Below are 26433 nucleotides of genomic sequence, written 5' to 3'. Positions count from 1 at the left end.
AGTTAATGTATTTTAAAATAAATAATTAACTATGTGTATGCTTGTCTAGAAAATTCTGAATACTTTGTATCGTATTAATAAGTGTGCTACGAATCAAAGGTTGTGGGAATTGGACGAGCGAATGAAATGAAAAAATATAAATTACTAATTTAGTTGACAATATGATATATTAATATTATTAATAATAAAATATACAATATAATATTACATGGATATGCATCGTAAGCATATACATATGTACACAATCGATGTGAATTTCCACCTAATTTCCATAACGCACGTGTTACATTTTCCCGACGCTTTCTTAATTAGAATAAATTATAATATGAATTTATTATTACATTATTGGCATGAAAGAAATATATTAAATATAAAGACACTTACAGATGTCCACTTACGGATGGCACTGTTGGACGATCTGTAGAATTCCCTCTTTTCTTCGAGGTCCAAATATATCCCGGAACCTGAACGCCTCGTAGACCAAACTCTTCTCTCAAAAAGGAATAAGTCTGCAGGCTTCTTGGAATGCCTAGACCATTACACGTTACGAACTCGAAATAACCAACAGTCGGTCCTTGCTCCACATTTTTATGCGGACTGTTGCAAAATTAGCCGTGATGCTATATCCTCCTTTACTTACTCGCCAATTTCGTGCTCGACAATTACGACCGAAATATAAACATTTCATGTTCTGTATATTTCGGTGCAACGTATATTTCCTTGGGTGTAAAGGGAACCTTTCATATTTTCAAATTTCTAACTTCTACATTTGACAATTTATTAACTAAAAACCATCGAGTGTGAATTTGCTGGGAAAGCCTGCTGTGCTCGTCAATCGATGGACACAGTTGTAGGACACTACCCTAATCTTGGAATAAAAAAATAATCTTAAAGTAGGCATAGACAGCAGTAAGCTTAGCAATGAACTCAAATGCGGATGCTGACGATCCCAGTGTAGCGGAGAAAGGTACCCCACTCTTCGGATCTTGAGGTCACACTGAACTATGTTCGACTGACGAACTATAAATTAATCTTCGTTGAATATCGAAACATACAATATAAGTGAATAGTTGCTACAATGTTTTCCCGCCACGAGAGAAAGTTCTACATAAAAATAGTATAACGCGATTCGCGAGTAACTCCTTTGTGGTTTGCGTGCCTATACCTGCCTTAGAGGAAAACATACCGGATTTTGTTCTTTTTTCCAGAAGTTTCACAAATTAATCTGTATAACGTAACACAATAAAATATACCTTAACTCTCCACCCGACTTATAATCTACGCCCAAGGATCAATGATTCAACGGATCAAGAAAAACCTGTACGATATCATTATCAATTTCTCCATAGCCTTTTATTGCTAAAAAAATAATTATAGACGTTATGTAACAACGTGTTAATGATATCATTTTCTATTATAACTGATGCCGTACAAAACAACATTTTCGCGATACTAATAAAATATGACTATGTACAACACGGCGAGAAGGAGAAGTGTAGAAGGGCGTTCGAGGGGCGAAGAAGGAATTTTATATGTAAACGTTCGCGACAGACATAACATCGAAGTACTCTGTGAGTAGTATTCGAGTAAACTATTTCTACATAAATATTCTATTAAGTGTTATCTTGGTCTCTTAATTCATCTAATATATATATATATAAATATATATATATTTATATGTATATACATCTTAAAACGAACAATGAAATTACATTTTATCGCGTACTATTCTTTTTCACTCCTTTTTCTGTTCATTTTAATGCACCCTTTCGTATTAACCCTTCGGACCTGACGTCGGCACTTTGTACCATCATTCAAGTTTTTAAAACGATTTTAAGCTTGTTACACGAAACTCAAGTATCGAGATACAATAAATGACTGTTCTGATTATAGGAGGAAAACCACAACAAAATATTGTAAGCGAGTTTCCATCGAAGCATCAGGTCAGAAGGGTTAAGGACGTATTTAAGCGCGTCGCAATACCACTACATTTAAAGACACAAATCGAAGAAAATTTCGATGCTTTTTATATACATATAAACGAGATCTTTCGGTCTCTCCTAAGCGTAAATTCAGCGTCATCATGCAGTCGACTACTTATTTAATTACAGTATCTACCTTCATTTCTTTTTCTCTAATTATCGAGTAAGTAGCTGCTCCTCACAGAGGCACTAACTTAACTGATCGTTTCAGTTTCGTTCTTTGTTCTCATGTTTACACTTCGTCGGTTGCTTCGATATCGATTGCCAGTTACAACTCCAAAAGAATAATAATATGTTCGACACGTGTGTAATACTTGTACTGTTGTGGATACAATTAGATCTTTGCGTCCTTTATTGAAACTCATACCGCGGCACAGAATTATCTAATTTTTTCGGCAATGTCCCGAACAGTCAATTAACTGTTAACCCTCGAATGATGGTGGTCGAATCAATAACGACACAGATTTCTCCCTTATTGTTAAATAAGGGAAAGCGTAGAGGAAGATGATCTATCACTCACGGAAGTTGTCCGTCTCATTTATGGGCAATTTAGCAATTTGAAAATTTTGAAATTTAGAAATTTCGATGTTTCAAAATATAGAAATTTTCAAATTGAAAAACTGACTAGCCATCGGCGTCCACAAGTGAAATTTGATTATTCAACTTTGTGACACCCTCTATATTACAGAACTAAAACTTGAATAAAAAACGTGCCTCTTAAAAAGTATCGAATCAGCAAAACTCTCGTTCCGCCATCCGAAGGTTAATGTCTCTACTAATACTACGCATCGATCGATTAAGCCGCAAGGACTAACAATTCATGTTATCGATAGTCCATGGTGTTAATCGATGAATTTCTATACTTTAACGCCGACCGTGTTTTGTCTGAGTCTGGCGATCGCTGGCAAATAGTTCATCGTTGAGCTCTCGTCTTCGTCGCTGCTGTCGGAATCCGATTCTGGTAGCGGTTCCGGTGTTGCTCCTAACCTGACTAGCTCTCTTGCTAACTGACTGTCGAAGCACAATGCTATTTGATAAGCAGTGATTCCAGCATACGTCTGCGTGTCCAAACAAGGCCTGCATTCCTGAAGAAGGAACGCGACCACCGATCGACAACCGCGTTCCACGGCTAGATGAAGAGCCGTTTTTCCTGCCAAAGCTTCTCTAGCTTCGAGATCTGCTCCGAGACGCAGAAGAAGACGCACTAACTCTACGTGGCCCGAAGAGGCTGCTATATGAAGACACATCTCTCCTGCAACATGAAAAAATTATATTTTGAGGATTTTTATACGTGACTCGTAGGAAAGGAAAGACAAATTGTGTGACGTTTTATTTTCGCATCGTCTACAATTATATCTCAAGCGTTTCTCTAATTACTCATCCGTAAAATTAGGAGATCCTGACGAGGTAGAAGGATGATCAAGCTATTGTAACGAATGGTCAAATTTAGATTCGTCGTCTATTTCTTAATCGACAAGCTGAAAGAGAGAATGAGAACTGGATGTTCATAACCGATGCGACCGAGTCACATGCTTCTGCAAGATATAGATAGAACTAGGAAGACGCGGTGAATCATTGTCGTCGGAGCTTTGGCTGGCGTCCCGCGGTCCAAACTAGGTTCGTACCGATCAAAGTAACTGCTAAAATTAACCATCCCCTTGTTACCATCGGCGACCACTCTAACATTGATGGAATTTAATTACGTATCTTCGCGATTATTCCACAAAAAAATATTTTCCGATCATGCAACACAACTACTACGCACGAAACAGTCACTATAACGTCACATCAACACAGAAAAATAAGCGATTTATGCAACTTGGAATTTCCCGAGTTCTCGATATCGTATCGATAATTTTGTAATCGCGATTAGTCAATGACTAGGTTGAATGACTGTTTTCGACTGGTATCGTAACGCACCGTATTAATTCATTAATTCCACTCTAGAAATTAGTAAAACCATCTTAATCATCGAATCTTTCACGCAATAGAAGGATACGAGAAGGAACGTATTCACGCAAACTAATTCGTGTTATGCACTCGAAGGGATTTTCGATTCCAAGGTGGATAAGACAAGGGTCTCGAACTTCTCACAGAATTTGTCGGGGATGAAATGAAGCTGTGTTCCACCGATTCCTACGCCATTGTGGGGTTTCCCAAGTCGAATCGAGCCGAACCGAGGCGAGAATATCAACACGTAAATAGTCGCGCAGGTATTTTTAAATATCAAAAACATCTGCCGCCTTCGGCTTTTGCTTCTGTGTCTCATCGCGCCGCGTGATGTAACGTGCGTGCACGCACGCACCCGCCAGGACCACGCGCCAAAATTCCGTCGGGTGTATTCCGAGCGTATCACTATTTGTTCCTTACTTTCTTCCCACCCTACTTTTTCATTGCTCCTATTTATCCTTTTGCCCGAAGAAAGTGCTTCGGCGTTTGATCGCATAGTAGACCGATACGTTGCACCTCTCTAATCGAGTATATATTGTGTCCGTTACAGTTGCATGCAAATGTTTACATTATACTATCAATCGATATTTGCCTGCACCATGAACGTCACAGAGTACATCGCGTCACATCGACAAGCACACGAGCTTGCGAAAGTTATTCGATGCAAAAGAGTAGTCCGATTATATCGTCATGGCCAAAAGCAGTCGGTTACGCGGCAAATAACAGAGTTCGCGTGCGCATCCAGACTATTGTAAGCTCAGAATGGAGTGTAAAAGATGACGTTATGCGGGAATTCCAAACTTTAAAGAAGAACTGATATTCTCGTTTCAAGTTCTTATAATCCTGAGCCTACCAAATCTCAAAATACGAAGTAAAAGCGTAACAAAGCGAGCTGCGGTTTACCCTCAAGAAATGTACGAACTGTAATAGGAAGGTCCAGAAGAGGAAAGTCTTCTGACTAAACGTTTCCTCGAAGCAACGTAATACGGCTATACGGTTTATGATTTTTTGCTGTTTCTTTTAGCGAGACAGCAGTTTCTCTTCCCAGTTATGCGAATATTATGAATAAATGATCAGGTTATTTACAAAATTCCTATAGAAGTTAGCTTTATACTTATGCACAGGTTTTCTATTTTTGTCATTATATGCAGGTTGGTTCGTACAACTATTCAAAATGTATCTATGCTAGTCACAAGACCATATCTTTTACAAGTAGAACCACGCTTGTGCATTTAATAATTATATCAGCTGCTTCTCTTTGTAACACGCGCTAACCTTATTGCAATTTTATTATTTGAAATTCGATATAATTTTCTTTACAAGGACAGCGCCTGGATTCAGGAAAGTAAAAGAAACATTAATTCGTCGATGGAGTACAATGAATTGCCAATAAAGATGCCACAATTCGACTAACAATGGAAATTCCAGCGTAACGAACGGTAACAATGGATCATTCTCGATCCTTTGATGAAATCATGGGAAACCCGCGCGTAATCGTAGCTACAGGATTTGTTTTGTACCGCACGCGCGATGCCAATGACTGTGTTGCTTTATGCGGTAAAAGTTGTTAGGATTTTCCGACTCTTCGTTTGTCCTCTCACCGAGTAATACGAAATACGTGTACGTCACCCGAGCTTCCTTCCTTCTCTGTTAAATATCCCAACGCGTCGCGTTTTCTATCCATTGTATCTACTTAACAAGGACAAGTTTTGTTTCAACTATTTAAATTAAAAGGACTCTGCTTTATTATTCATGACGTTACTATTAAAGTAATACTAGTCGTACGATTCTCTTAATCCCTTTTATTTTTATTCGATTTACTCGGATAGAATGGTGCTCTCCTCGAAGCTTTAAAATAATAAGTAAAAGATTAAGAATGACTTCGTTTAACGCTATCGAATCACTGGAAAGTCGAGTTAAGAACACGACGAACCTTGTATAATCACAATGTTTCTCATAATCAACGATTCCCAGCTTAATTTTGTCTTTTATCTGCTTCGACATTGAAAACCTTGAGAATTTACTCGCAGAATTATGTATTAATTTTTTAATTGTATGCATTATGGACGAAGTGATTAATAAGTGATTAATCGTTGGATTTGCAAACAAAATCTGGCCTGCCATTATACATAATGACTCATTAATTATTTGATCCATGACATACACCGTAACCAGTAGAGTCTACAAGTATCTAAGATTATAGGGATAGAGTACTGTAGCCACACAGGAATATACGTTTCAACGTGACATACGCTTTGATCGTATAGTATAGGTAGAACTTTTCCTTCCTCAAAATTTTCTACTTCGGCCATGTAACAGTAACCAATTAACTTAATTAGCAGTTTAACGTTCCAAGAAGGAATAACGTGTTATAAATTTTTATAGCTTACCATCATAATTCCGTTGTTCGAGATTCTGCGGCAATGCAGGTATTTTCTTCCCTGAGAGCAGGTAATTTCTTTCGACCGGCGTCAAAGGATCGGTAAGGGACTTCGCCGAGGCAAGATCGCCGGTCGCGCAAGCCAGGTGTAGGGCTGTATTGCCCCGGAAATTCCTCAATGCTGGATTTGCACCTGCTAAAATTAGCCGCCTAACGATCCTTGGTTGCCTGGTCAACACAGCCAGGTGCAGAGGAGACTGACCATCGTCGTTCAAAATATTCAATAGACACGGATGGGGTGCCATTTTTATCAAGCTGAATGCAGCCTCTACGAAACCTTGCACTATGGCTATATGCAGCTGCCTGTAAAAGAAAATAAAGCTTTAACGGGAATTTATATTTGAATTTATACGCTAAATTAGGACCTCGACAAAGATTTCCAGGACCGAGTTCCAACATGCGATATTTTATAAACGTTTTGATCTTAACTCTTAAAAGGGCTCAGACAAATATTGATCGGTTGGCTGTGACATAATACGTGCGATGGTTCTGTGCGATTGTTTTTTCCCTATTTCGTGGAATTTGTTTGCTCCCCGACCAAAGTTCAACATTTTGTCATGCGTCATTGACGTATGAACTTGTCAATAAAACGTTGCATCGATACGCAAGATCGATACTATCGAAACAAGAAACAGAGTTGACGAAAGAAAAGTTACTATAATTTAGCATGGTGCGGGGTACGAAGATGAGGAGGTACCGGTTTGCTTGATATCTTTACGGCGACGTTTGTGACGTATCACGGTCAAACGAATCTCGCGAACGCGTATCTTACGATGCAACGGTTCAATCGGTCAACGAGCTTTAGCGATGTGAAACACGTACGAGACACGATCGATCGATTCACGCGTGCACGATGACGCGTAACGATATTTACCTCGATTAACATATTTCCGAGTGATTCGAAAGAATAATAATTGTACTTGATTGTGCTGTTTATCTTGAAATATTGTACTTTATGTCGTTTAGTATATGGATATAGAATTTCTCAGAGATAATGGCAACATGGAGTGTTATAATTTTAATTTGTAAGTTTCTAATATCCGCCAGTATTAACGTTTAAAACAGCTTCAAATTTCGAATTCAGATTGGAACGTATCCCGCAAATATTAGCACCGGCCCTGATTAATAAATTCTAAATATCAGAATAATGCGCAATATATTTAATTAAGTAAGGAAATACGATGAATGAAAATACTAAGAAAACGATTAGATGTAGTTTCAAGAGTCATCGTTTCATAGTATTATACAAAGAATCATGTCCATTCAACAGCACGCTATTATTACCGCGAATCGATCGATCGTCTTAAAAACATTAACGTCACTTTTAATGCAACGCGTGCTACAGGTTGCCCTGTGACGGAGCATGCGTCAACTACGACGAATTATATGTATCGAATAATATCCCGATTCGCTTAATTTTAAACGATCCTCGGCGCATCAAGAATTTCTAAAGCGTTACAACTACTCTCTTTGAATGTATAACGTAGTGACAACGACAACAGAATGATAGGCGCGAGAAATCTAATTAATTGCGTATCGTTAATGGGTCAGACTTGTTTTCAACGGAAGGAGGAAGAGCATAGATCACGTACGTGTCACCATCATCATCCTGTGTGTAGTAGAGCTGCCAAGGTTCCTCAATGGGCGGTTTCCCGTGAGATGGAAGCGATTCGGGTTGTAATATCGTAGCATGCTGAAGTTTTTCGGAGCTAACAGGGATCAGCTCCTCCTCGGTAGGTTCGGCTTGAACGTTGCCGATCGCGAGAGGATTCAAAGTAACTTGCTTCAGTGTAAGCTGGCTCAAGCTTTCGCTCAGCCCGAGATCTACACCGCTGTCTACTTTCATTGGTTCTGGAGCCTGGGGTGCGGCGATCAATTCCTCTTCGGATATCTCGGAACTGATTTGAAGGTTCCCACCGGACAAGAATCCAGAATCAACGTTGCCCGAGTCGCGTTGCTTCTCGCACTTTTCTTCGTTCTCTGCAACATTTTTCTCCGTCGGTGTTCGATTCGATGGATGCCACATTTTCGATCGTGCACCAGAGATCGATTATCCCGTTGTTCGATAGAAAAACTACTCGCGATTTCGCGTACACGCGACACAGCGACACTATGTGTACGTACGTACGTACGTGCACCACGTTTTTCTACAAAAATTTTCGACACGACTGCGTAGTCGCGTCAAGCGATCGAAACGGTTTTTAACAATTTTCGTTCGGTGTACTCTAAAAACGAATTGCGTTCGTTTCTCAGTCGTTCGTTCGCAAGCGACGCCACTGCTCTGTTTTATTCAAGCGATCGTTCGATCGTCAATTCTGAACAGCTGGCTTCTTTATTGTATTCGCTTTCTCGTTGTCGTCGCATTCTCGTTTTGACTCCGCTCGTAAATATCTGAACAAGTTTACAACATTCCACAATAATAATTTCACGTTTGATGAACAAATAATGATACGTATCCGTCACATACAGGTGGAAGCACGGTTGAGGTTAATAAAGAAATAATGCGTTCGTGTTTTAACTAGATAAAAACAGAAGAAAACACGGATATAGCTCGTGATCGTGTATTGTTGAAACGGTCGAAACACCACCCACCACGCTGTTTGAGAACGAACTGATCCGTGAAGTTGTGGAGTTTGGATGAAACCACAAGTAACATAGATGATGGCCGCGATGCAACAGTGTCGCCTCTGGCGGTAGTTAGTTTAAAGGGAAGAGAGTAGGGGTGGGAAAACCCATCGTTCTCTGGCAGGGCCAGCTGCACGTATAAGTTGCGTACTCGATTTAACTTGGCATTCTGTCGATATCCAGTTTAGAGAAAAGAAAGCTGGACGGAAACCCCGTAAACGTTTATCGTATTTATTCAAATGTAAAAGATGTTTACAGACCTAGGTATTCCATGAATTTTTCGTCACGTACGTTTTAAACCCTATCTTCCTATCTGATTTTTCAACTCTTGTCATCGATACCGATTACGAAAATATCTAACGTTTATCGTACTTTTTCCTGAATCAATATATCAGAATCGTGTTTCGAGAAAATCCTAAAAATACTTATTTAAAAAAAATATATCTTTCTTGTAACTGTTTATATTTTCATAATCTATCTTTACTACTAATGGGCAAGTCTGCCTTTGAGGACACAGTACACAATCGCGTATGCAATATGTACTCGCAGGCGCCGATAAGTATAGTAAATAACTATAGTAGATAGTAGTTCTTGTAAAAGAGGGCTTCCCATATAGCGTTCAAAAGTGTACAAGTTCGTCTTTGTGATTTTCAAAATTTGCAAGTTTGTAAATATTAATTTGAAAGCATCCTTTTTACAGTTATTTACCTATTGGCAATATATCTGTACCTATCGTTCTTTCATTTTATGTCGACCGTTATGTTTTGCTCGTAATCTGAAGAGAAAAATTTCCTTCGAAAACAATTATTAGTAACGGACAATTGGTTTCTATATGAAGATGCATGAATTTCACCGTTCTACTTTCTTTTCGAGTCGTTAATCCACCATGGCGTTAACTCACCGGAAATTCCGTCAGAGTTTCCTATTTGGAAAGTTCAGCAATATTTGTGGGTAATCTTCAGGGTTATTACCGCATGTCAATATTCCGAGAAGATGTACAGACGTTTTCAAAACCGACAGACGATCTCGACCCTATTCATGGTCGTTTATACATGGTTTTCCCCAATGATTATTGACACTCGATCGTAAAACAAAGGACACTCGTATACCTGTTATCGTTTGTTACACAAAACGGTCGGTATATCGATAACGACAAATTTTAATAGTACCAATAGGTTCACTTGTGCTTTCCATGCGGTAAACATGAATACTAAACTTGTTTTCCTCGCTATTGTTACCTTTCAAGAAATACAATATAAAAATTAAGAAATAATAAACGATGGTTATAAATGAAAAATCATTCATCGTGCGTCAGGCACTACACTTTTAGACACCATATAATTCATTGTAAACAGTGTAAATGAAACTACGAGGCAGAGTACATTCTCGTCCTATAAAACAGTTACAGAAAGATACACGGAAAGTTCTACTAATTCAAAGTATAAAAGTTTCATAAGATGTTAAGCGCCATCAGTGGTTCTCAATGATAATCTCCTATCTTGTTTTGGTTTATATGTACAACCCAACCATTTTGATTTAGTTAATTATTTTATTCTACTAATTATTCTTTTTATAACGTAACCATTAGATTCGAAAATAAAAATTAATGTAAATTATGAGTCATATAAATTATATAATTACTCAACGAAGTCATTGATAAACATACAAAAACCGATTTTTATCTAATGACTGATGACAAATGAATTATGTAATTTTACGTAATGGTTCATCAATGATGTAAAACTTCTCTCTCAATCGTCACTGCTGTAACCAGTTAAAGATGAGCCTACTCCTACTTCATTAACTTTCAAAGCCAATTTTCCTGTTTTTAAATTTTCGAAAGCCATATGGCCATGTTTAGTGTAATATCATTATTAAGTCTGGGGAAGTCCTAGTCTAGATAAAAATTCTAGTTACGCCAATGTCGGTAATGCGACCGTCTGAAATTCGTCAGTAAGTTATCACAAGGAAAAGTATTCAATTATTGATAAAAAATTTGGTACACGTTTTTAGTTACAAAATTATGAATAAACTTTTTTTTCGGTCAGAACACAACGGGTAAAATGATATCTGGGGAAAACCTGATTTTGATAAAGTCAGAAAATGTGTTATCTTTTCAACATCCACGAAAACCAGTTCACTGATAATACTTGTACATTATCAATGAGTTCATTGTTATAGCATGCAGTTAACAGTTAACCGTATCTAAGTAAGTACGTTGCACGCTTTGCAATTGCCATCTTCGCTAAAAAGAATGTTTTCTACAATATATATAATAATCTAATGAAACAATAATAATATCATTAAATTGTCGGTTTTTCTAAGAAAATTGAACATATCAATACTTTAACTGTACAAGAGCTGGGAAAGTACGGTGACTCAAAGTCGAACCGGGAAGATGGATTGAACTACCGGATTCGTTCTACTTGTATCTCTTTCGTAGTAATCCTTACATACACTCCAGCTTTCTTATTCTTACGTATCTTTAAAGATTTAAAAATTTGGCGGTTTTGGAATTTCTAACATGAGACATGTGAGGTATGCTATGTTCTACGCTTGTACGTTAGATGAGAAAAGTCAGTCGGTATTTACTTCAGTGTAAATAGTTGTATTAATGTATATTAAAGCATGTTTAAATATTTGACTGGACCATTACAGCTTCTACAATCCAAGGGAAATTTGAATATTATTTTCTACTGTATAAAATTCTATTTCATATATATAACATAAATCGGTTCATTTCAAACACTATTCGAATAATTTTATAGATTCAAATAACGATTGATACGGCATCGAATGTAAAATCTAGTTATTTTATTTTTAAACTAATGCTTACCTTTAATTGGTGATGTCTTTACAAATGCAACGCTCGAAAACCATGTCAAAATCGGCGAATAGTTGTGTCGTCTCGGGATAGAAGGAAAAAGCAATACTATTCTGTAACGAAATAATATGTGAAAGAGGTGAACGCTGATTACGATTGAATAACTATGAAGAACACGTACCGCATCGTGTGAGGGCGAGTCTCAAACTGTTTGATCACCAAGTATGCGTTACGTGGGATTTCAGTTTATATGGGAAAACCCTAATGAAATAAGAAATATGCGGGCCCGTAAAGTTTTAAGTACAATTTCGGGTAAATATGGTATATCAGTTTGGTACAAGGAAAACAACGATTATCTAGTGTAATATCATTACGGGGATTTTGTTAGCGTTCGTGAATATAATTTGTTTGAAAAAATGTTGACAGGATAAAAAGAATAAAAATAAATTTTATTTTTATTATAACAAATTATAAAAGTAACAAATTATGTGCTGTTATGTTCAAGAATACCTTGCCGTATAAGTGGTTCACATACAGCTCTGGGTAATAAATGATATGTATTTTTCTTTAATAAAATTACTTGACCGTCCTCGAGTTCCAATCTTCCAAAATCTGTCACGCATTTTACCTGGAATTGTTCCATATTTGCATGTTTAAATGTTAACAAAAGTGTAAACAATTTATTTACCTCTACATAAGGAGTCTTTGGAGGTAACATATTTGCTGTGATATTAAATCCATAATCTTCTCCTAATGATCTCATATATGTAGCTAATGATTTGTTGTACGTCTGAAACCATTGGGCTTCAGCGTTTAATAGATTTGAATTTATTTCTGGTGGCAAAATGCTTCCTAATTCCCAACGTAGGTCTCTTATTCTTCTCATCCTATTATATACATATGTCAACAGACATCTTTTATTTCTGGTCAATGCTATATGTCGAAGTTGTACAGAAGGTAATAATGCCATATTGTCATCGTTCCGAATAGCATTACTAAAAGAAATTTTTTTTTACTTGCATAATAACAAATCTTTCAAAATATCTGAACAACTCTAGCAGATATAATAATTAATACAAACCTATCAGACATATTTGCTTTATAGAGAAAATGCATTTCGTCAATAACTTCTTTAACTACTATTTCCTATGAATAAAAATAATTATTTTTAATCACTAAATTATTTTTAAATATATTGAATGTTATACAACCTACATTAAATGGTAGAATATCAGCGGATAAATCTAGTTCTGTTATGAGTTTACATGCTTTTCTTCCAAACATTTTTTAAAATAATGTAATGCTACAGAAGATAGAATGCGGTATCACAACTCTGTATTTTCTTAAAAAATATTTTTTTTTGTGTATATAATACAAAATGCAACAAAATATTGTTGTAACGATAAAATTCCATAAGAATAATTTTACAAAATAATGAATATAACAATAAATATAACAACGATTTCAAAAGATTTATTCATGCACAACATAGATGTATAAAACTGTTTATGTTTACTGGTAGTGTCATCTATAAAATTTTGTAGCGACATCTAGAAAAGATGTTATTTAAAAATATTCAGGTTAGGTGCGACTTGCTAATGTGGCTACACAACCTTTAAACCGTGAGATAGAAATATACAATTCTCCATCTCGTTTATGTTTGATTAAATATATACTATGCGAATGTAATAGCAGAAAAAAGTTTTATAAAAATGTTAATGTTATTTAGAAATGTCATTACAAAAGGACAAACATGTTTGTATCAAGCGGCAACATTTTGTACGAGAGTCATTGCAGAACAAAACAGTCCAATTATTTCTAAACGCGATTACCCGGATGAAAAGTTTTTGTATCAAAAACCTCGAGAAGTATGGATAGAAAATTTAGACACTGTTGAAAGGAAGAAATTGGGTCTCGTAACTTTACATCCGGATGTTTTTGGAGCAGCTCCGCGAATAGATATCATTCATCAAAATGTTCAATGGCAAAGAATGTATCGCTGGGTGGTAATTGTTAAATTAAATTATTTTCTAGGAAATATCAGTATTAATAAAATAAATGGAAAACATTAAAATTAGTTTTTTATTTTAGTGTTATGCAAATACAAAAACTCGTGCAGAAGTAAGAGGTGGTGGTCGCAAGCCATGGAGACAAAAAGGAACAGGACGTGCACGCCATGGAAGTATACGTTCACCACTATGGAGAGGAGGTGGTGTTGCACATGGGCCTCGGTCACCAACACCTCATTTCTACATGCTCCCCTTTTTCACTCGTGTAGCTGGACTTACATGTACATTATCTGTTAAACTTGCTCAAGATGATTTGTACATTATTAATGAATTAGAAATTCCAACAAATGATTCTGCATACATTAAAGAATTAATAGAAGCAAGACACTGGGGTCCTTCTGTACTTTTTGTTGATTCTGAAGATATCATGGCTCCAAATATAACAGAAGCTACAGATGAAATAAAGCATGTGAATTTAATGCCTGCATATGGTAAAGTAGATATTGAGTACATCAAATATTATTATTAATACTATTACTATATAACTTATATTTATTTACCATTTATTTTGCAGGACTAAATGTTTACAGTATGTTAAAACATGATACTTTAGTTCTCACCGAAAGAGCTGCACGCTTAATCGAAGATAAAATATTGTATAATTTACATAGACCTGATAATCGGAAATTAATGCAAAAGTTTAAATTGAATCAGAATTAGAAATTAAAGAAGGCAAAAACCAAATGTTTGTTTAACATATATTAATTTGTATTTATTTTTAATAACAGCAGACAACCTTTTCTTATAATTACTTAATCTAACATGGTTATTAATGTAATTTTCTTTATAATTATTTACTCTTAACAAAAATTTTAGTCCCTAATTGAAGAGAGGTCATTTCCTTTTTAGCATCGGCATACTCGTAGATTTTTTGGGAACAGGCTATAAAAAATTGAAAAAGCATTAGTAATAAGCAAAGAATAAATAAATTGCATTTGAACAAAGTTTGTACCATGGGATGAGGATCTCCTCCTAACATTTTTTCACGAATTGCCCATCTTACGCTTGAATGTTTAGCTTCACCAGGAAAAGACATCTGTTTCCATTCTTGCTGATATTTTTGATACATTGTAACAGGATCAGATTTTTTTATACTTAAAGCTTTTCGAACTTCTGGTTGTAGTCTCCATGGCCTAATAACTACATAATATACAAAGTTGAATTATTACATTCATAACATACAATACAATATATATTAAAACCTTACAGGACTTTGAACCAGATTGAGAATATTTTGTAGACATTGTACTTTTTGTTCGACTACTTCCAAAGTGCTCTTGTTCATGTTCTAAAATATTTGGAGCACTCATAGGACGAATAGACTGTAAAGGTACAGATTTTTCATGACGTGTTATTTTATCAGATTCTGCTTTTGTTTGATGCTGCTTCTTCGTACAAACATCTTTTTCCAAACCTTTAAGATACGTAGTTTTACTTTGTAATCGAGGTACATCATTCTTATGAGAAGATACGCTGTTAGATTTAATGTTATAATGATCAAATACCTCTTTAAATTCAGGTTTTGATTTCATTATATTTAATTTTTGTTTAGTTACTGCAAAATTTTCTTCAGAATTAGATTTTTCATTTTCTTTATCATTAGATGAACATTTTATATTTATCTTTACAAGAGAATTGTCAACATAAGAACTAGAAGAATTAGTAGATATTGTATTTTCAATTGAATAATTGTGTGTTTTGTGTTCTCTAAGAATTTCTTTAATCATACTTTGCTGTTTGTCCATTATTTTCTTTTTAATTTCTTCTTTCCTCTGCTGCCTTTCATGTTCTTTTATTTTCCTGTACAGCTTCAAATCTTGTAACAAAAATGATACATAGTAATGCACGGTACTATTATAGGATATAAATAAAATATTGATAATACTACATACCTTTCATAAACGCTTTAAGTTGTTGAGCAGTAATTCCAATAAATCCTAATGAATTTAAAATAGCAAGTACTTCTCTTGGATCGTCATTCATTATTTTAAAAGTAACACTATCTAATAACAGTAAATAGCAACAATAAGAATTGATACAATTTTGTTTTCGTATTCACTATTCAAATGACAAAAACGTTGAAGTCAGTTACATTCCCTTAGTCATAAATATCTATAATCACTAGAGAGGTATAAGAGCTCTTATTTCTGTATTTAAAAAATACTGATACGAGACACCAACAATTTTTCTTTCATTTTAATACTTTAGCAATGACATCGTTAAATGAAAATTTGCAGAAATAAATTTTATATTGTAAAGATCTGTTATTTATTTCGTAATATTTTTCGATATATAAACTATAACCAAGTTATCGCTCTATATTAAGAATTTCACACTGAAACGTATACGGTTGCCATCTTTTAGAGAAAGTATGAATTAAAAAGACCGTCTGTAGAAATTCGAAGAGCAAAAAGTGCGGCAATCAATTATATTATAAACATATAAATATTTATATAAAATGAAATCTTACACAAACATTAAATAATTCAAGACATTTTGCATAATTAAGTATCATGATTGTAAGTCAGAATGTATGTTATTTGTTCGTCATCGAATAATATAAAAATATTGTACAATCACCAATATAATCGGTAACTGCGCAGAACCTTTCACCTGCGCTTGATTTAAGTTTAACGAAGCATGGTTTAATTGTGCATTAGTCTGAAAACTGATCTTCGTAGAAAATGCCGTCAATCACACATGCAGTTTTTCTGCTCCACGTTGCAACAATATTGAACCTTCTCCCAGGTAACATTTTCCAAGCCCATTTCTCAAAATTTATTTTGCTTATTCGTCTATCGTTTGCGAGAAATTCCATTAGAGTTTAGAACATATAAATTAATAAACGAGAACATACATATTTGCATAGTATACACTATAACCATACCTAAAACTATAATAGGATACGACGTTTTAATGGTATAGCGCGAGTGAGACAATATATGAACTATTGGAAGACGGAGCGCGAAAACAGTAATATTATATTAACTTTATATTGATTTTTCAGTACTATTCTTTTATATATCGTAATTTAAATATGTGAAAGTCTTCCTCTTTAAAATTCGAATGCTTAATTTTAGTTGAAGTCCATATTTACTTATTTCGTAGACATACACGCTTCAACGATTCATTCTTTGGAAGTGCCATTAGTCGTACGAAATGGTACTGGACCGATCAATCTATCATGCATTTACAACGTCAGAGAGGAAGAAAATGGTCTCGTAATAAAATGGTTTCATAACATGAATCAAATCTATCAATGGATACCACCAAGTAATATTACTTCCTAATAATTTACACATTATTGTTACCATTATTATTGCTATTACTATAATTATGTATACAGTGCCGCCTCAGGACGTGGGAGTTCTATACGGATTTACCGAATATCCTCAGTCAAATTTACGGTACCCTAATTCGAAATCTATCATACAATTAAAGATGGCTACCGTTGAAATGGGTGGAGAGTATACGTGCTCTATCAGCACGTTTCAAGAAGAGGACTCGGCAACCACTAATATGATTGTTTATGGTAGATTTATAGTTTTGCAATCATGATCTTCATCATGTGTGTTACAATGAAATGTTCATTTATAGCGCCAGAAACTGATGCAAGGATACATGTTTCTTTCTTCAATGAAAGTCACTTGAATCTAACATGTGTGGAATATGAAGCGCAACCACGGCCAATCTTAAAATTTTACATAGAGGGAATCGAAGTTGAGAACTATTACGATGAAATTGTACAAATGGAAGAAGGTAGACTGTCCGTGAGTCGCAGTACAATTTTGAGTAACATTCTCGAACCTATATTAATCGATTGCGAGATTTCTATTCCTCGCACGGACTACAAACGCAGGAAGAGGATCGTTTACTATCCTGGTTCGAATTGTTCCAATGAATATATGATAAAATTTTTACAAACTTGTTTAATAATTATTCTTTTCGGAATGTTTCAGTTCAATCATTAGCCCAAACTAGCAGTGGATCAGGAGATGGAATTAGACGTTTTAACATCGTCATCATTGTTTTATATGTTTTAATATCGTTGAAGTTACAGATGAAAGTTTAATTTTTTAAGTTATATTTTAAAATTAAAGCTTCATACCCTTAATAATTATTATCCATACTGTATCGTAATGGATGTAACTATTTCTATTCTTTGTCTTCCTGTAACAGTGTTACTAAATCCGAATTGGAATTGGTAAACTGCACTAGAATAATTAGAAATGTTGAATATATTATTGAGAACGAAAATGCGATTGCGTGTGTATTAAGGATGAAGGGGGCGATATGACTTGGAGGGGATATACATATATCTTTACGGGGCGATCCTCGATAGCTTTATCATTTGATCCTCAGCGTTCATCCGCAAACGATCTGCAAGTTAACATCTTTACCATTAATATTTCAAATATTTTATTTATTTAAAAACCTTCTGTTCAACAATAAAGTTCCAATACTCGGGTATTAAAAACTGTGATTGTACTTTATTTATTACACTTTCTTGTTTTCCCGTGCTATTTTAAAATGCATATTTTTTCATTCTATTAAACTTGTGAACATTGCAAATAATTATGTTTCTTCTTATTTATAGCGTTTATTCATTGTGCGTAATTGCTAGTTAAACTAAATAATAATTGGTTCATCAAACATGAAGATCAACTATACTTACGTGATACTGTTACTTGCAGGTAAGCGATCATTTTTATTATTCACAATTGTAAATATTATTGCAAACATTTTGCTAATATTTTTAATATGTTCATAGTATGATTTTAATTCGCATTTAATCAAATATTTACAAAACGAATGAAAGAGAATGTTGAATATTATTTAAAATAATGCTAACGAATTGAAATAACAAACCGAAAGATTGAAATAAAAAAGTTAATCTTTACTATTTTTAATAGTTTGTATCAGCTTCGATAAATTATGTAGGTCTTAGCGTTTATTTCCTAATTTCATTATGGTATATTCTTAAGACGGATTTCACAATATTCGTGGGAACAGTGATATTCCAGGAATATTGAAACCGTTAAAGGACTTATGTTGACCACGGTATAATCTCTACTTTCAGAGGATAATGTCATCAAACGGTATACTCCCTATTTACCTGTTTCACTAATTGATTTCACCATTAACGCTATCTTAATCGTCACCCGTGCAGTATCTACTTACATGCAAATTCTGGCACTTTAAGAAAGTCTAATGAAGTTATATATTACTTCGCGCATCTTGTACAAGAAATAACTTGTAATTACCTACTTAACATTCATCGCTGAACTTCCAGTTCTGTTGCAGCATCCATAAATTCATTTCTTCGTATTTCTTTTTTACTTAGATCGACCTTTTATATAAAAAAGTAAATATAACGCTATGTTTTATATCGTTATGTTGTTTTCTATAAGCTGTATTACCAAGTATTAAATTCGTCGTGAATTATCAAGCGTAATATCGTTATCGCCACGTATTATATCGCTTAAAGGAATCTACTGAAGTCTGCTAATTTTTACAATTTGAATGTATTTCTGTTTTATAGTATACGCTTTGTGGATTTTTGGAGAAACTTTATCCTGCGACCAATGTGGCAGAGAATGTGCCGATATATGCGGGACTCGACAGTTTCGCGCTTGTTGCTTCAACAACATGAAGAAGAGGCAATTTAATTCTGGATTGCAGTCATGGATAAGATCGCACCGGTACATAGTCCGATTGCATTCAACTTCGAATCATGACATGCATTAGTTGCTAGACAAAAATGACATAACGTGGAACATCGAATTTACTGTATTTCATTGCGCTACTAGTCCGCTTTGTCGATACATATGTACTCAGGGATAGTACTGTTTATGATTTATATCAATCTAATTGCACAGTATTATTAATTTTAGCATCTTGCGTTAACTTAAAGCTAATTAATATACTTCAAATAGTTTACGTGCTAGTCAATTGTTTTCAACAATCAAAAGAATATTATGATAATTAAAGTTACTAGTAATGAATTTATAACAAGTGTCAAATTTATTTATTTTATTATAATTTTTTGGTTGATTGTTACATGCAGTATTTATGCAATCCACAACTGTATTCGCTTTTTTATTTTTTTTAATAAAATTCCTTGCTTTGATTCGGAAGAACAAGCATTTAATTCATTTAATAACTTTTTACTTTTGTTTCTAATAATATTCCATTGTAATTTATCTAAACCTGGATATGAATCTTTATTCAATAACATTTCTAAGTCTGATTTATTTTTAACCTTATTAAATGTTGATACTTTTTTTTGAACTTCTTTTTTAGTTACATCCTGTTTTATGATAGGATTCTTGTATTGTTTCACATTTTCGTTTCTATCATTTACAACTTTAAAATCACTTTTTTGAGTATTTATTACTTCATGATGAATTTTTTCTTCTGTATCTTTTATCTTTGTCGTTCCTTTGTGCTTCTTTTCTTTGGGAACTATTGCCGCATTTTTAACACGTTCGAGATAAAAAGTGCGGCGGTCAATAACTTCTGCAAATTAAAAATAATAGTTAGCTATTTTCATGATTGTTTATTAGAAAATAATAATTTATCTAATTTGAATACCTCCTGTATCATTATCAGACACAATACTTTTCTTTTCATTTGTTGGTGTTATACTGGATGTAATATTTTCTTTTTTTTGAGATAATAATGCATTGTCAGCATTTGTTGGTTTACTATTGTCTTCTGTGTCAAAGATTAAATCTTCATCTGACTCATAATCACCTGGTATAATCAGCTTAAATATTGAACTTTGTAATCCATAACTACTGGGAACACTGTAACAATATAGATTAATTATGATGATGTTACATAGTATTTTATTATTTTTAATGGTTTCTACATGCCTTGGAATAGGTTCTTCTATCCATGGTACCGATAACCATAATTTTAAATCATTTGGGAATTCATAGTTATCAGGAAGCCATTGTATTCCAGAAACTTTGAATGATTTTAAATATTGATATAAATCATTATACCATATACAAGATTGTTTAACTAAATACCTTGATAAAACCCTACAACCAAATATTTAAAAATATAAAAGTTTATTCATGATTCATAAATTAATACCAAATAATGAAAAAACTAACCATATTCTACTAATAATAGCATATGCAATAGTAGCAACAGTCCAAGCATGACCTATACCAATTCTACTTCTGAGAAAATGTGCAGTAAGTTTCGAAACTTCTTCCATACGTAACACAAGTTTGGCAAATCCCTGTGTTCTAACCAAGACATATTCTATCATTTGTTTACTAGGTAATGTAACATAATCATTGTTTATTTCAACAAAGTCCTTTAAATTTTCATATTCTTTCTTGAGTTGTAAATGAAGATAATTGAGTAGGGTTTTATTTACTTTCAGCATAAATTTAACACCTTTGTCATTTCGAAATTTAGTTTTCATACGATAAATTATTCTGCTTAAAATTGCTGCTTCCTTGTGTAACAATTTTTGAGAAGTTAAATCCTTTATAATTTTTTCTAATGTTTTTAAAAATGCTGTTGTATCTAATAAAGTAGAAAGAACTTATAATATGCTTTGATTTATATGCTGAAAATGTATATGATTTTTTCAGATATTTGACTTACCAAACTTTTCACGCTTAACGTAACAAGTAATATTTGGTGGACGCTCTAATTGAATATTATTCCATATAGCTTCCATATTAATTATTTATTTGTGATGTACTTTCAATATTATATTATTTATACATTCAAAACATAACCTTACTTTTTGTACACATTTTTACGCAAACATAGTTTTTTTATACATTTCTAGTAATTACTAATAATTTAGTACTCATACAGTACATTCAATCACAGTGTACATATATAATACATAAAATTAGGGTCCACGTGTGTTTGTTTACATATAGGGATGCAGAAACGTGGGCCAGCGACGATAAACTACCATTCCAGTGGAATCAGTAGGTTTATCAGGCGCAGGTCTACACAGTACAGGACTGCTTGGCGGAGGATCAACAGGAACTAATTTATATACTCCTCGATATTTTAATGCTCCTTGTATGATAGGACGATACATTAAATTTGTCCATGGTCCGTAACATTGCGGTATATTTACAGGTGGTTTAAATCTTCAATGTATAATTTACAATGAGTAAATAATGAAAATCTTGTACACAATAACTTGACATTAAATCTCTACCTCACAGCTTTTATCGGTTCAATCTTAGGGGAATACTGTTGACAGGATTTGCGATGTTCTACATTTAACAAAGGTTGCATAGAAGTTGTTACTGTATAACTACATCTATCAAAATGTGATAATGGACAGAGCTCACACCTCCTTCTATCCATTAGTATAATTTTACTTACAAATTTTGCAATTATTTAAAATTGTACAATAATATCAATGTCTGTTGTTACCAAATCATCGGAAATAAAAAAGTTGAGATACAGAAATTTAGATATAAAAATATCGAGATAATTCGCATATGATTTCATTGTATAGTACACATAGATATAAGTGCATCATGTGTAAGATTTATTTAATTTACTTTAATTTTACATTTTATGTTGACACTATTATGTGAGAAGGATGGATGTAGTACACAAAACATTTAGCAATTTAGCAACACGCGGATGGTGTGCAAGTGTAACATCTTGTACTTCCAATGTAAAACAATCCACCAGTAGTAAGAGGCGTTCGTAAGACAGGTCCATATTCGACAGGAGCAGGGACTGGCTTTGGTAAGGGTGCACAAGTGATGCATGGATGACCCGTGCAGGGAGGACAAACGAAAGGTCGTGGGGCGCATGGTACACATGGTGCTCGAGGTGGACGCGGCATGCAAGTAACTGGCATAGGTGGGGGACATTCAGGTTGTTCTTGATATTCACATGGATAACATACAATTTCCTGCATACATGGCATGGTACAAATTTGTGGACATTGTAGTTCCGCTGGAGGACAACCACCACAGCTGAAATAAATGTTGATTAAAAATTAACCAAATATGTTAAATAATAAAATTATCAAACCATTCAATCATTCTTTTTGATCTGGGTTTATTAGAGGGTTCATCACATTTTACGAACACTGACATCTTTCAGCGTTATATTTTTGTAATTGTACAATTGCAAATTTTGTTAAATATCACCGAAAATGTAATTGGACAAAAATATGATTATACAATAATGAAAGAATATTTCGATAAATGAATGATTATGTCACCGAGAATAAACAAATTCGATTGCTATGCACGAGCAAATGTTTCATGGTTAATATATTTTATTTAGGTAGTCATTGTATATATTTATCAAGGACGGAGGAGTTCGAGGAATAATTAGAGCCAACGCCGCTTTAAAATGTTCTTTAGTGATTATGGAAGCATTTAAATCTTCTTCAAGAGCTTTCATGGCAGCTTCGTGACATATCGCTTGAATTTCTGCTCCTGAATAACCTTCTGTAAGTTCGACTAAATCTTGAATTCGTACATCCTCGTTAATTGGCATATTTCTTAATTTTATATCGAAAATTTCTTGTCTGGTGTCATAATCGGGTAATGGTACATATATTATTCGATCTAAACGACCTGGTCGAAGTAGCGCCTATAAAGAATAATAATACCGAAATTAATACAAGATATGTTTACTAAATATATAATAATTTATATATCCAATTAACCTTATCAATTTTATCCGGGCGATTAGTCGCCGCGACAAGAGTAACACTCCCTAATGCACTAACTCCATCAAGCTCTGTTAATAACTGTGCTAAAACTCGTTCTTGTACGTTACTTCCGGTGTTGGACGCAGAAGATCTTTCACCTCCCAAAGCGTCTATTTCATCAATAAACACTATGGAAGGTGAAACTTGTCTTGCTTTTCGAAATACTTCTCTGACTGCTTTTTCAGATTCACCAACCCATTTTGAGAACAATTCTGGACCCTGTATAAAACATAACTTTGCAGATTCATACAAAAAAAATAAAAGTAAATAGTAACGAGTCACACCTTTATATTCAAAAAGTTCACTTTGCTCTCTGTTGCCAGAGCTTTAGCGATCATTGTTTTAGAGCAACCTGGTGGACCAAACATCAGAACACCTTTGGGAGGAGTAATACCCATTCTTATAAATGCTTCCGGATGGCGTAACGGCCATTCAACCGCTTGTATCAATTTCAATTTCAAATCTTTTTGCCCTCCAATGTCGGACCATCGAACGTTTGGCACTTCTATTAGAACTTCCTTCATAGCTGATGGCTTTGTTATGATCAAAGCACAGTTGAAATCAGATGATGTTACTTTTAAACACGGTACTGTTGCAGCCTTTTGTTGTTTTTTTACAGCGTTCAGAATAGCTTGCGAGCATAGGCCATACAGGTCGGCACCAACAAATCCATGAGTTACAAACGCAATATTTAATACATCGTCCGTAGACAATGTATTTGGGATGTTTAACAGCATTTTTTTAAGTATTTCTACACGCATAAGGGGAGTAGGCACATAAATTTCAAATTCCCTATCTATTCTACCAGGTCTTCTAAGGGAACTATCTACCAAATCTAGCTTGGAAGTTGTAGCTAATATGACGATGTTATCATTAGCATTTTGTATATCGTCAAAAAGCGCTGTTAGTTGCGCAAGAACTCGTCTTTCATGATCTGAACTCGAAGTACTTCTTTTAGGACATAAATTATCGAGTTCTTCTATCAAAATAATACTTGGAGCTTTGGCTTTAGCCTCTATGAAAATATCTTTCAATTTTTGCTCCGTTTCTCCTAGTGATTTACTGTAAATATCCGAACTGTATATAGTAAAAGAATTAACATTATATTCTGATAACAAGGCATTAGCAATCAAAGATTTGCCGACACCAGCCGGACCATACAACAATATTCCTTTACTAATGTAAAAGTTAATAATATTGTTACATCTACCAAGTCCAAAGTCCAAAACATCTTTTATCTCCTGTATTATTTTATTGTATCCCCCAACATCTTGTATTTTATATTTAATTTGTTTAGTGTCGTTTTGTTTACTTTCTTGCTCTTCATTTAAGATTGTCCATTTTGTATTGTAAAGTGCTTTGTAAAATTTGAAGTCGTGTATTTGATTTGTTACATTTAGTTGTTCAAAATATTCAGACAAATCACTGTTTGTACATTCATCCGATATCACTTTTACTATTTTATATACTAATTTTTTTCCATAAAAGGGAATACTTAATTTGTTTCCTACAGAAAATATTTTTTGTTCATTATGATTTTTTAATATTATGTTTAATTCTGTAGTTATTTCTGGTAACGTATGTTTTCCAATCTTACTGATTATAAATTCTTTAGCGATATTAACCAAACATTTTAATTTTTGAACCGTTACTTGACCTTTGAGATTATTTAATTCTATCGCTGTAACAAATATAGTGATAAGAAAACTCATAGGAACATTATTTGAAAGAATTTGTTATACTATTTACCATGTTTTGTTAATGAAACACCTAAAGTTTTGTTTTTACATGGCCATGCAGTCTTAACGACAGTATTGTCTCCACTAGTAACCAGAACACAATCTCCTATTGCAATTTCACATATTTGTAAAGCAATTTCCGATATAAATATCAAGTCGTCGCATACTCTTTCAGAAATATTTTTTGGCTGTTCTATGCAAAAAACACCTATGTTAAAAAATATATAATCAACAATAAAACTATAGTAACATACCTGATGGCTTATGAAGTTCTATATTGCTATATAATATACCATTAGCAATGAAATTAGGCTGACAAGTTTCAACGCTAGGATTCTGGGTTTCAAAATTAGGTGGACAATTAGCAGCATGTACCTCTATATCTTTTTGCATCAAAATACTTGGACATTTTTCGCATTTCACCCAAGATGAAAGGCTTTTCCTTCCACCTTCTTTTGCTTTCGACGTCATTCTAAAATAGCATGTAGTCTTTTAATGTAAGTTTTTAAAACGAGTTAGGGAAACATAACCTATAAATTGTTTATAATTGATTTATATTAAATATAATAAAGAAAGGTAGATACTTACATTCCGTGATAATATATATAATGTTCATACACAAATACTTTGAAGTTACAACTTTATCATCAAAGTCTATATAATATATTTAATGTCATAGATGTATTTACCATTGCACTGTGTGTGCGACGTACGCGTGCTCATATGGTATACAGCATATGGGGTCAGAATTTAAATAATATAGAATGATGATAACATTTAATAAATAAGTGATAGCGAAGAGAAGAAATATATTATCAATAAAAAAAATAATGAAACGAAATTTTGATAATAAAAAATTAAACAGTTATTTTATAGATCGATACAAAAAGGAGATCATGATACAACATTTGGCTCTGCAGTAATCAAATAACGCGTTAAAAAGTATTAAACAACGTTAGATGGAGTTTTAAATTACGAATCAATTTTCCAACGAAAGAGTGGCATTACATCTCAATATAGAAAATGCGAGCATAAGGAGCAATACAATGGTAAAAGGTTTGAAACTACGAG

At 33.9% G+C, this 26433-nt stretch overlaps 9 protein-coding genes across 13 annotated transcripts; 3 read left to right on the top strand and 6 right to left on the bottom strand.

Moving 5' to 3' along the window:
- Window positions 1-148: 148 nt before the first annotated feature.
- On the bottom strand, window positions 149-12132 carry cact (NF-kappa-B inhibitor cactus). Of its 2 annotated transcripts, XM_076533443.1 has the most exons (5): window positions 12003-12132; window positions 11834-11934; window positions 7965-8352; window positions 6323-6675; window positions 149-3234 (listed from the first exon to the last, which is right to left on the bottom strand). In XM_076533443.1, exons 1-5 carry the CDS (start codon window positions 12005-12007, stop codon window positions 2840-2842), a joined length of 1242 nt encoding a protein of 413 aa, XP_076389558.1. In that variant the 5' UTR covers window positions 12008-12132; the 3' UTR covers window positions 149-2839. The 2 variants fall into 2 exon arrangements, with proteins under 2 accessions (XP_076389558.1, XP_076389559.1); XM_076533444.1 differs by lacking the exons at window positions 11834-11934; window positions 12003-12132 and adding an exon at window positions 9899-10485.
- A 117-nt stretch (window positions 12133-12249) lies between these two features.
- Window positions 12250-13270, bottom strand: LOC100875395 (DNA replication complex GINS protein PSF1). Its single transcript, XM_003708359.3, has 4 exons — window positions 13037-13270; window positions 12903-12967; window positions 12510-12816; window positions 12250-12449 (listed from the first exon to the last, which is right to left on the bottom strand). The coding sequence occupies exons 1-4, from the start codon at window positions 13103-13105 to the stop codon at window positions 12306-12308; spliced, it is 585 nt and encodes a 194-aa protein (XP_003708407.1). The 5' UTR covers window positions 13106-13270; the 3' UTR covers window positions 12250-12305.
- Window positions 13271-13387: 117 nt separating this feature from the next.
- mRpL4 (mitochondrial ribosomal protein L4) lies at window positions 13388-14589 on the top strand. Its single transcript, XM_003708398.3, has 3 exons — window positions 13388-13827; window positions 13913-14321; window positions 14405-14589. Exons 1-3 carry the CDS (start codon window positions 13534-13536, stop codon window positions 14548-14550), a joined length of 849 nt encoding a protein of 282 aa, XP_003708446.1. The 5' UTR covers window positions 13388-13533; the 3' UTR covers window positions 14551-14589.
- LOC100879875 (uncharacterized) lies at window positions 14577-16014 on the bottom strand. The gene is made up of 4 exons (XM_003708397.3): window positions 15783-16014; window positions 15098-15706; window positions 14843-15030; window positions 14577-14772 (listed from the first exon to the last, which is right to left on the bottom strand). Exons 1-4 carry the CDS (start codon window positions 15871-15873, stop codon window positions 14725-14727), a joined length of 936 nt encoding a protein of 311 aa, XP_003708445.1. The 5' UTR covers window positions 15874-16014; the 3' UTR covers window positions 14577-14724.
- Window positions 16015-16258: 244 nt separating this feature from the next.
- On the top strand, window positions 16259-18373 carry LOC100875285 (uncharacterized). Of its 2 annotated transcripts, none has more exons than XM_003708358.3 (5): window positions 16259-16638; window positions 16999-17163; window positions 17237-17422; window positions 17488-17772; window positions 17850-18373. In XM_003708358.3, the coding sequence occupies exons 1-5, from the start codon at window positions 16575-16577 to the stop codon at window positions 17960-17962; spliced, it is 813 nt and encodes a 270-aa protein (XP_003708406.3). In that variant the 5' UTR covers window positions 16259-16574; the 3' UTR covers window positions 17963-18373. The 2 variants fall into 2 exon arrangements, with proteins under 2 accessions (XP_003708406.3, XP_012152794.2); XM_012297404.2 differs by lacking the exon at window positions 16259-16638 and adding an exon at window positions 16654-16863.
- A 70-nt stretch (window positions 18374-18443) lies between these two features.
- On the top strand, window positions 18444-22294 carry LOC105664152 (U-scoloptoxin(20)-Cw1a). The gene is made up of 3 exons (XM_012297406.2): window positions 18444-18584; window positions 19433-19592; window positions 21807-22294. The coding sequence occupies exons 1-3, from the start codon at window positions 18545-18547 to the stop codon at window positions 21859-21861; spliced, it is 255 nt and encodes an 84-aa protein (XP_012152796.2). The 5' UTR covers window positions 18444-18544; the 3' UTR covers window positions 21862-22294.
- LOC100875173 (nucleolus and neural progenitor protein) lies at window positions 19909-21800 on the bottom strand. The gene is made up of 5 exons (XM_003708357.3): window positions 21520-21800; window positions 21015-21438; window positions 20769-20939; window positions 20485-20699; window positions 19909-20409 (listed from the first exon to the last, which is right to left on the bottom strand). Exons 1-5 carry the CDS (start codon window positions 21593-21595, stop codon window positions 19961-19963), a joined length of 1335 nt encoding a protein of 444 aa, XP_003708405.2. The 5' UTR covers window positions 21596-21800; the 3' UTR covers window positions 19909-19960.
- Window positions 22295-22412: 118 nt separating the features above from the next.
- LOC143264782 (uncharacterized) lies at window positions 22413-23074 on the bottom strand. Its single transcript, XM_076533450.1, has 2 exons — window positions 22933-23074; window positions 22413-22874 (listed from the first exon to the last, which is right to left on the bottom strand). The coding sequence occupies exons 1-2, from the start codon at window positions 22995-22997 to the stop codon at window positions 22520-22522; spliced, it is 420 nt and encodes a 139-aa protein (XP_076389565.1). The 5' UTR covers window positions 22998-23074; the 3' UTR covers window positions 22413-22519.
- Window positions 22943-26118, bottom strand: LOC100879764 (ATPase family gene 2 protein homolog A). 3 transcript variants are annotated; one of them, XM_012297399.2, is made up of 6 exons: window positions 25951-26118; window positions 25617-25834; window positions 25373-25570; window positions 23908-25130; window positions 23579-23842; window positions 22943-23502 (listed from the first exon to the last, which is right to left on the bottom strand). In XM_012297399.2, the coding sequence occupies exons 2-6, from the start codon at window positions 25831-25833 to the stop codon at window positions 23173-23175; spliced, it is 2232 nt and encodes a 743-aa protein (XP_012152789.2). In that variant the 5' UTR covers window position 25834; window positions 25951-26118; the 3' UTR covers window positions 22943-23172. The 3 variants fall into 3 exon arrangements, with proteins under 3 accessions (XP_012152789.2, XP_012152788.2, XP_003708444.2); XM_012297398.2 differs by having other exon boundaries at window positions 23908-25304; window positions 25951-26117; XM_003708396.3 differs by having other exon boundaries at window positions 23908-25304; window positions 25373-25555; window positions 25951-26117.
- Between the last annotated feature and the right edge of the window lie 315 nt (window positions 26119-26433).

The sequence above is a fragment of the Megachile rotundata genome, chromosome 7, assembly GCF_050947335.1.
Source record: "Megachile rotundata isolate GNS110a chromosome 7, iyMegRotu1, whole genome shotgun sequence".
Lineage (NCBI taxonomy): Eukaryota > Metazoa > Arthropoda > Insecta > Hymenoptera > Megachilidae > Megachile > Megachile rotundata.
The sequence above is the reverse complement of the archived record's forward strand: the minus strand, read 5'-3'. Positions and strand labels throughout refer to the sequence as shown.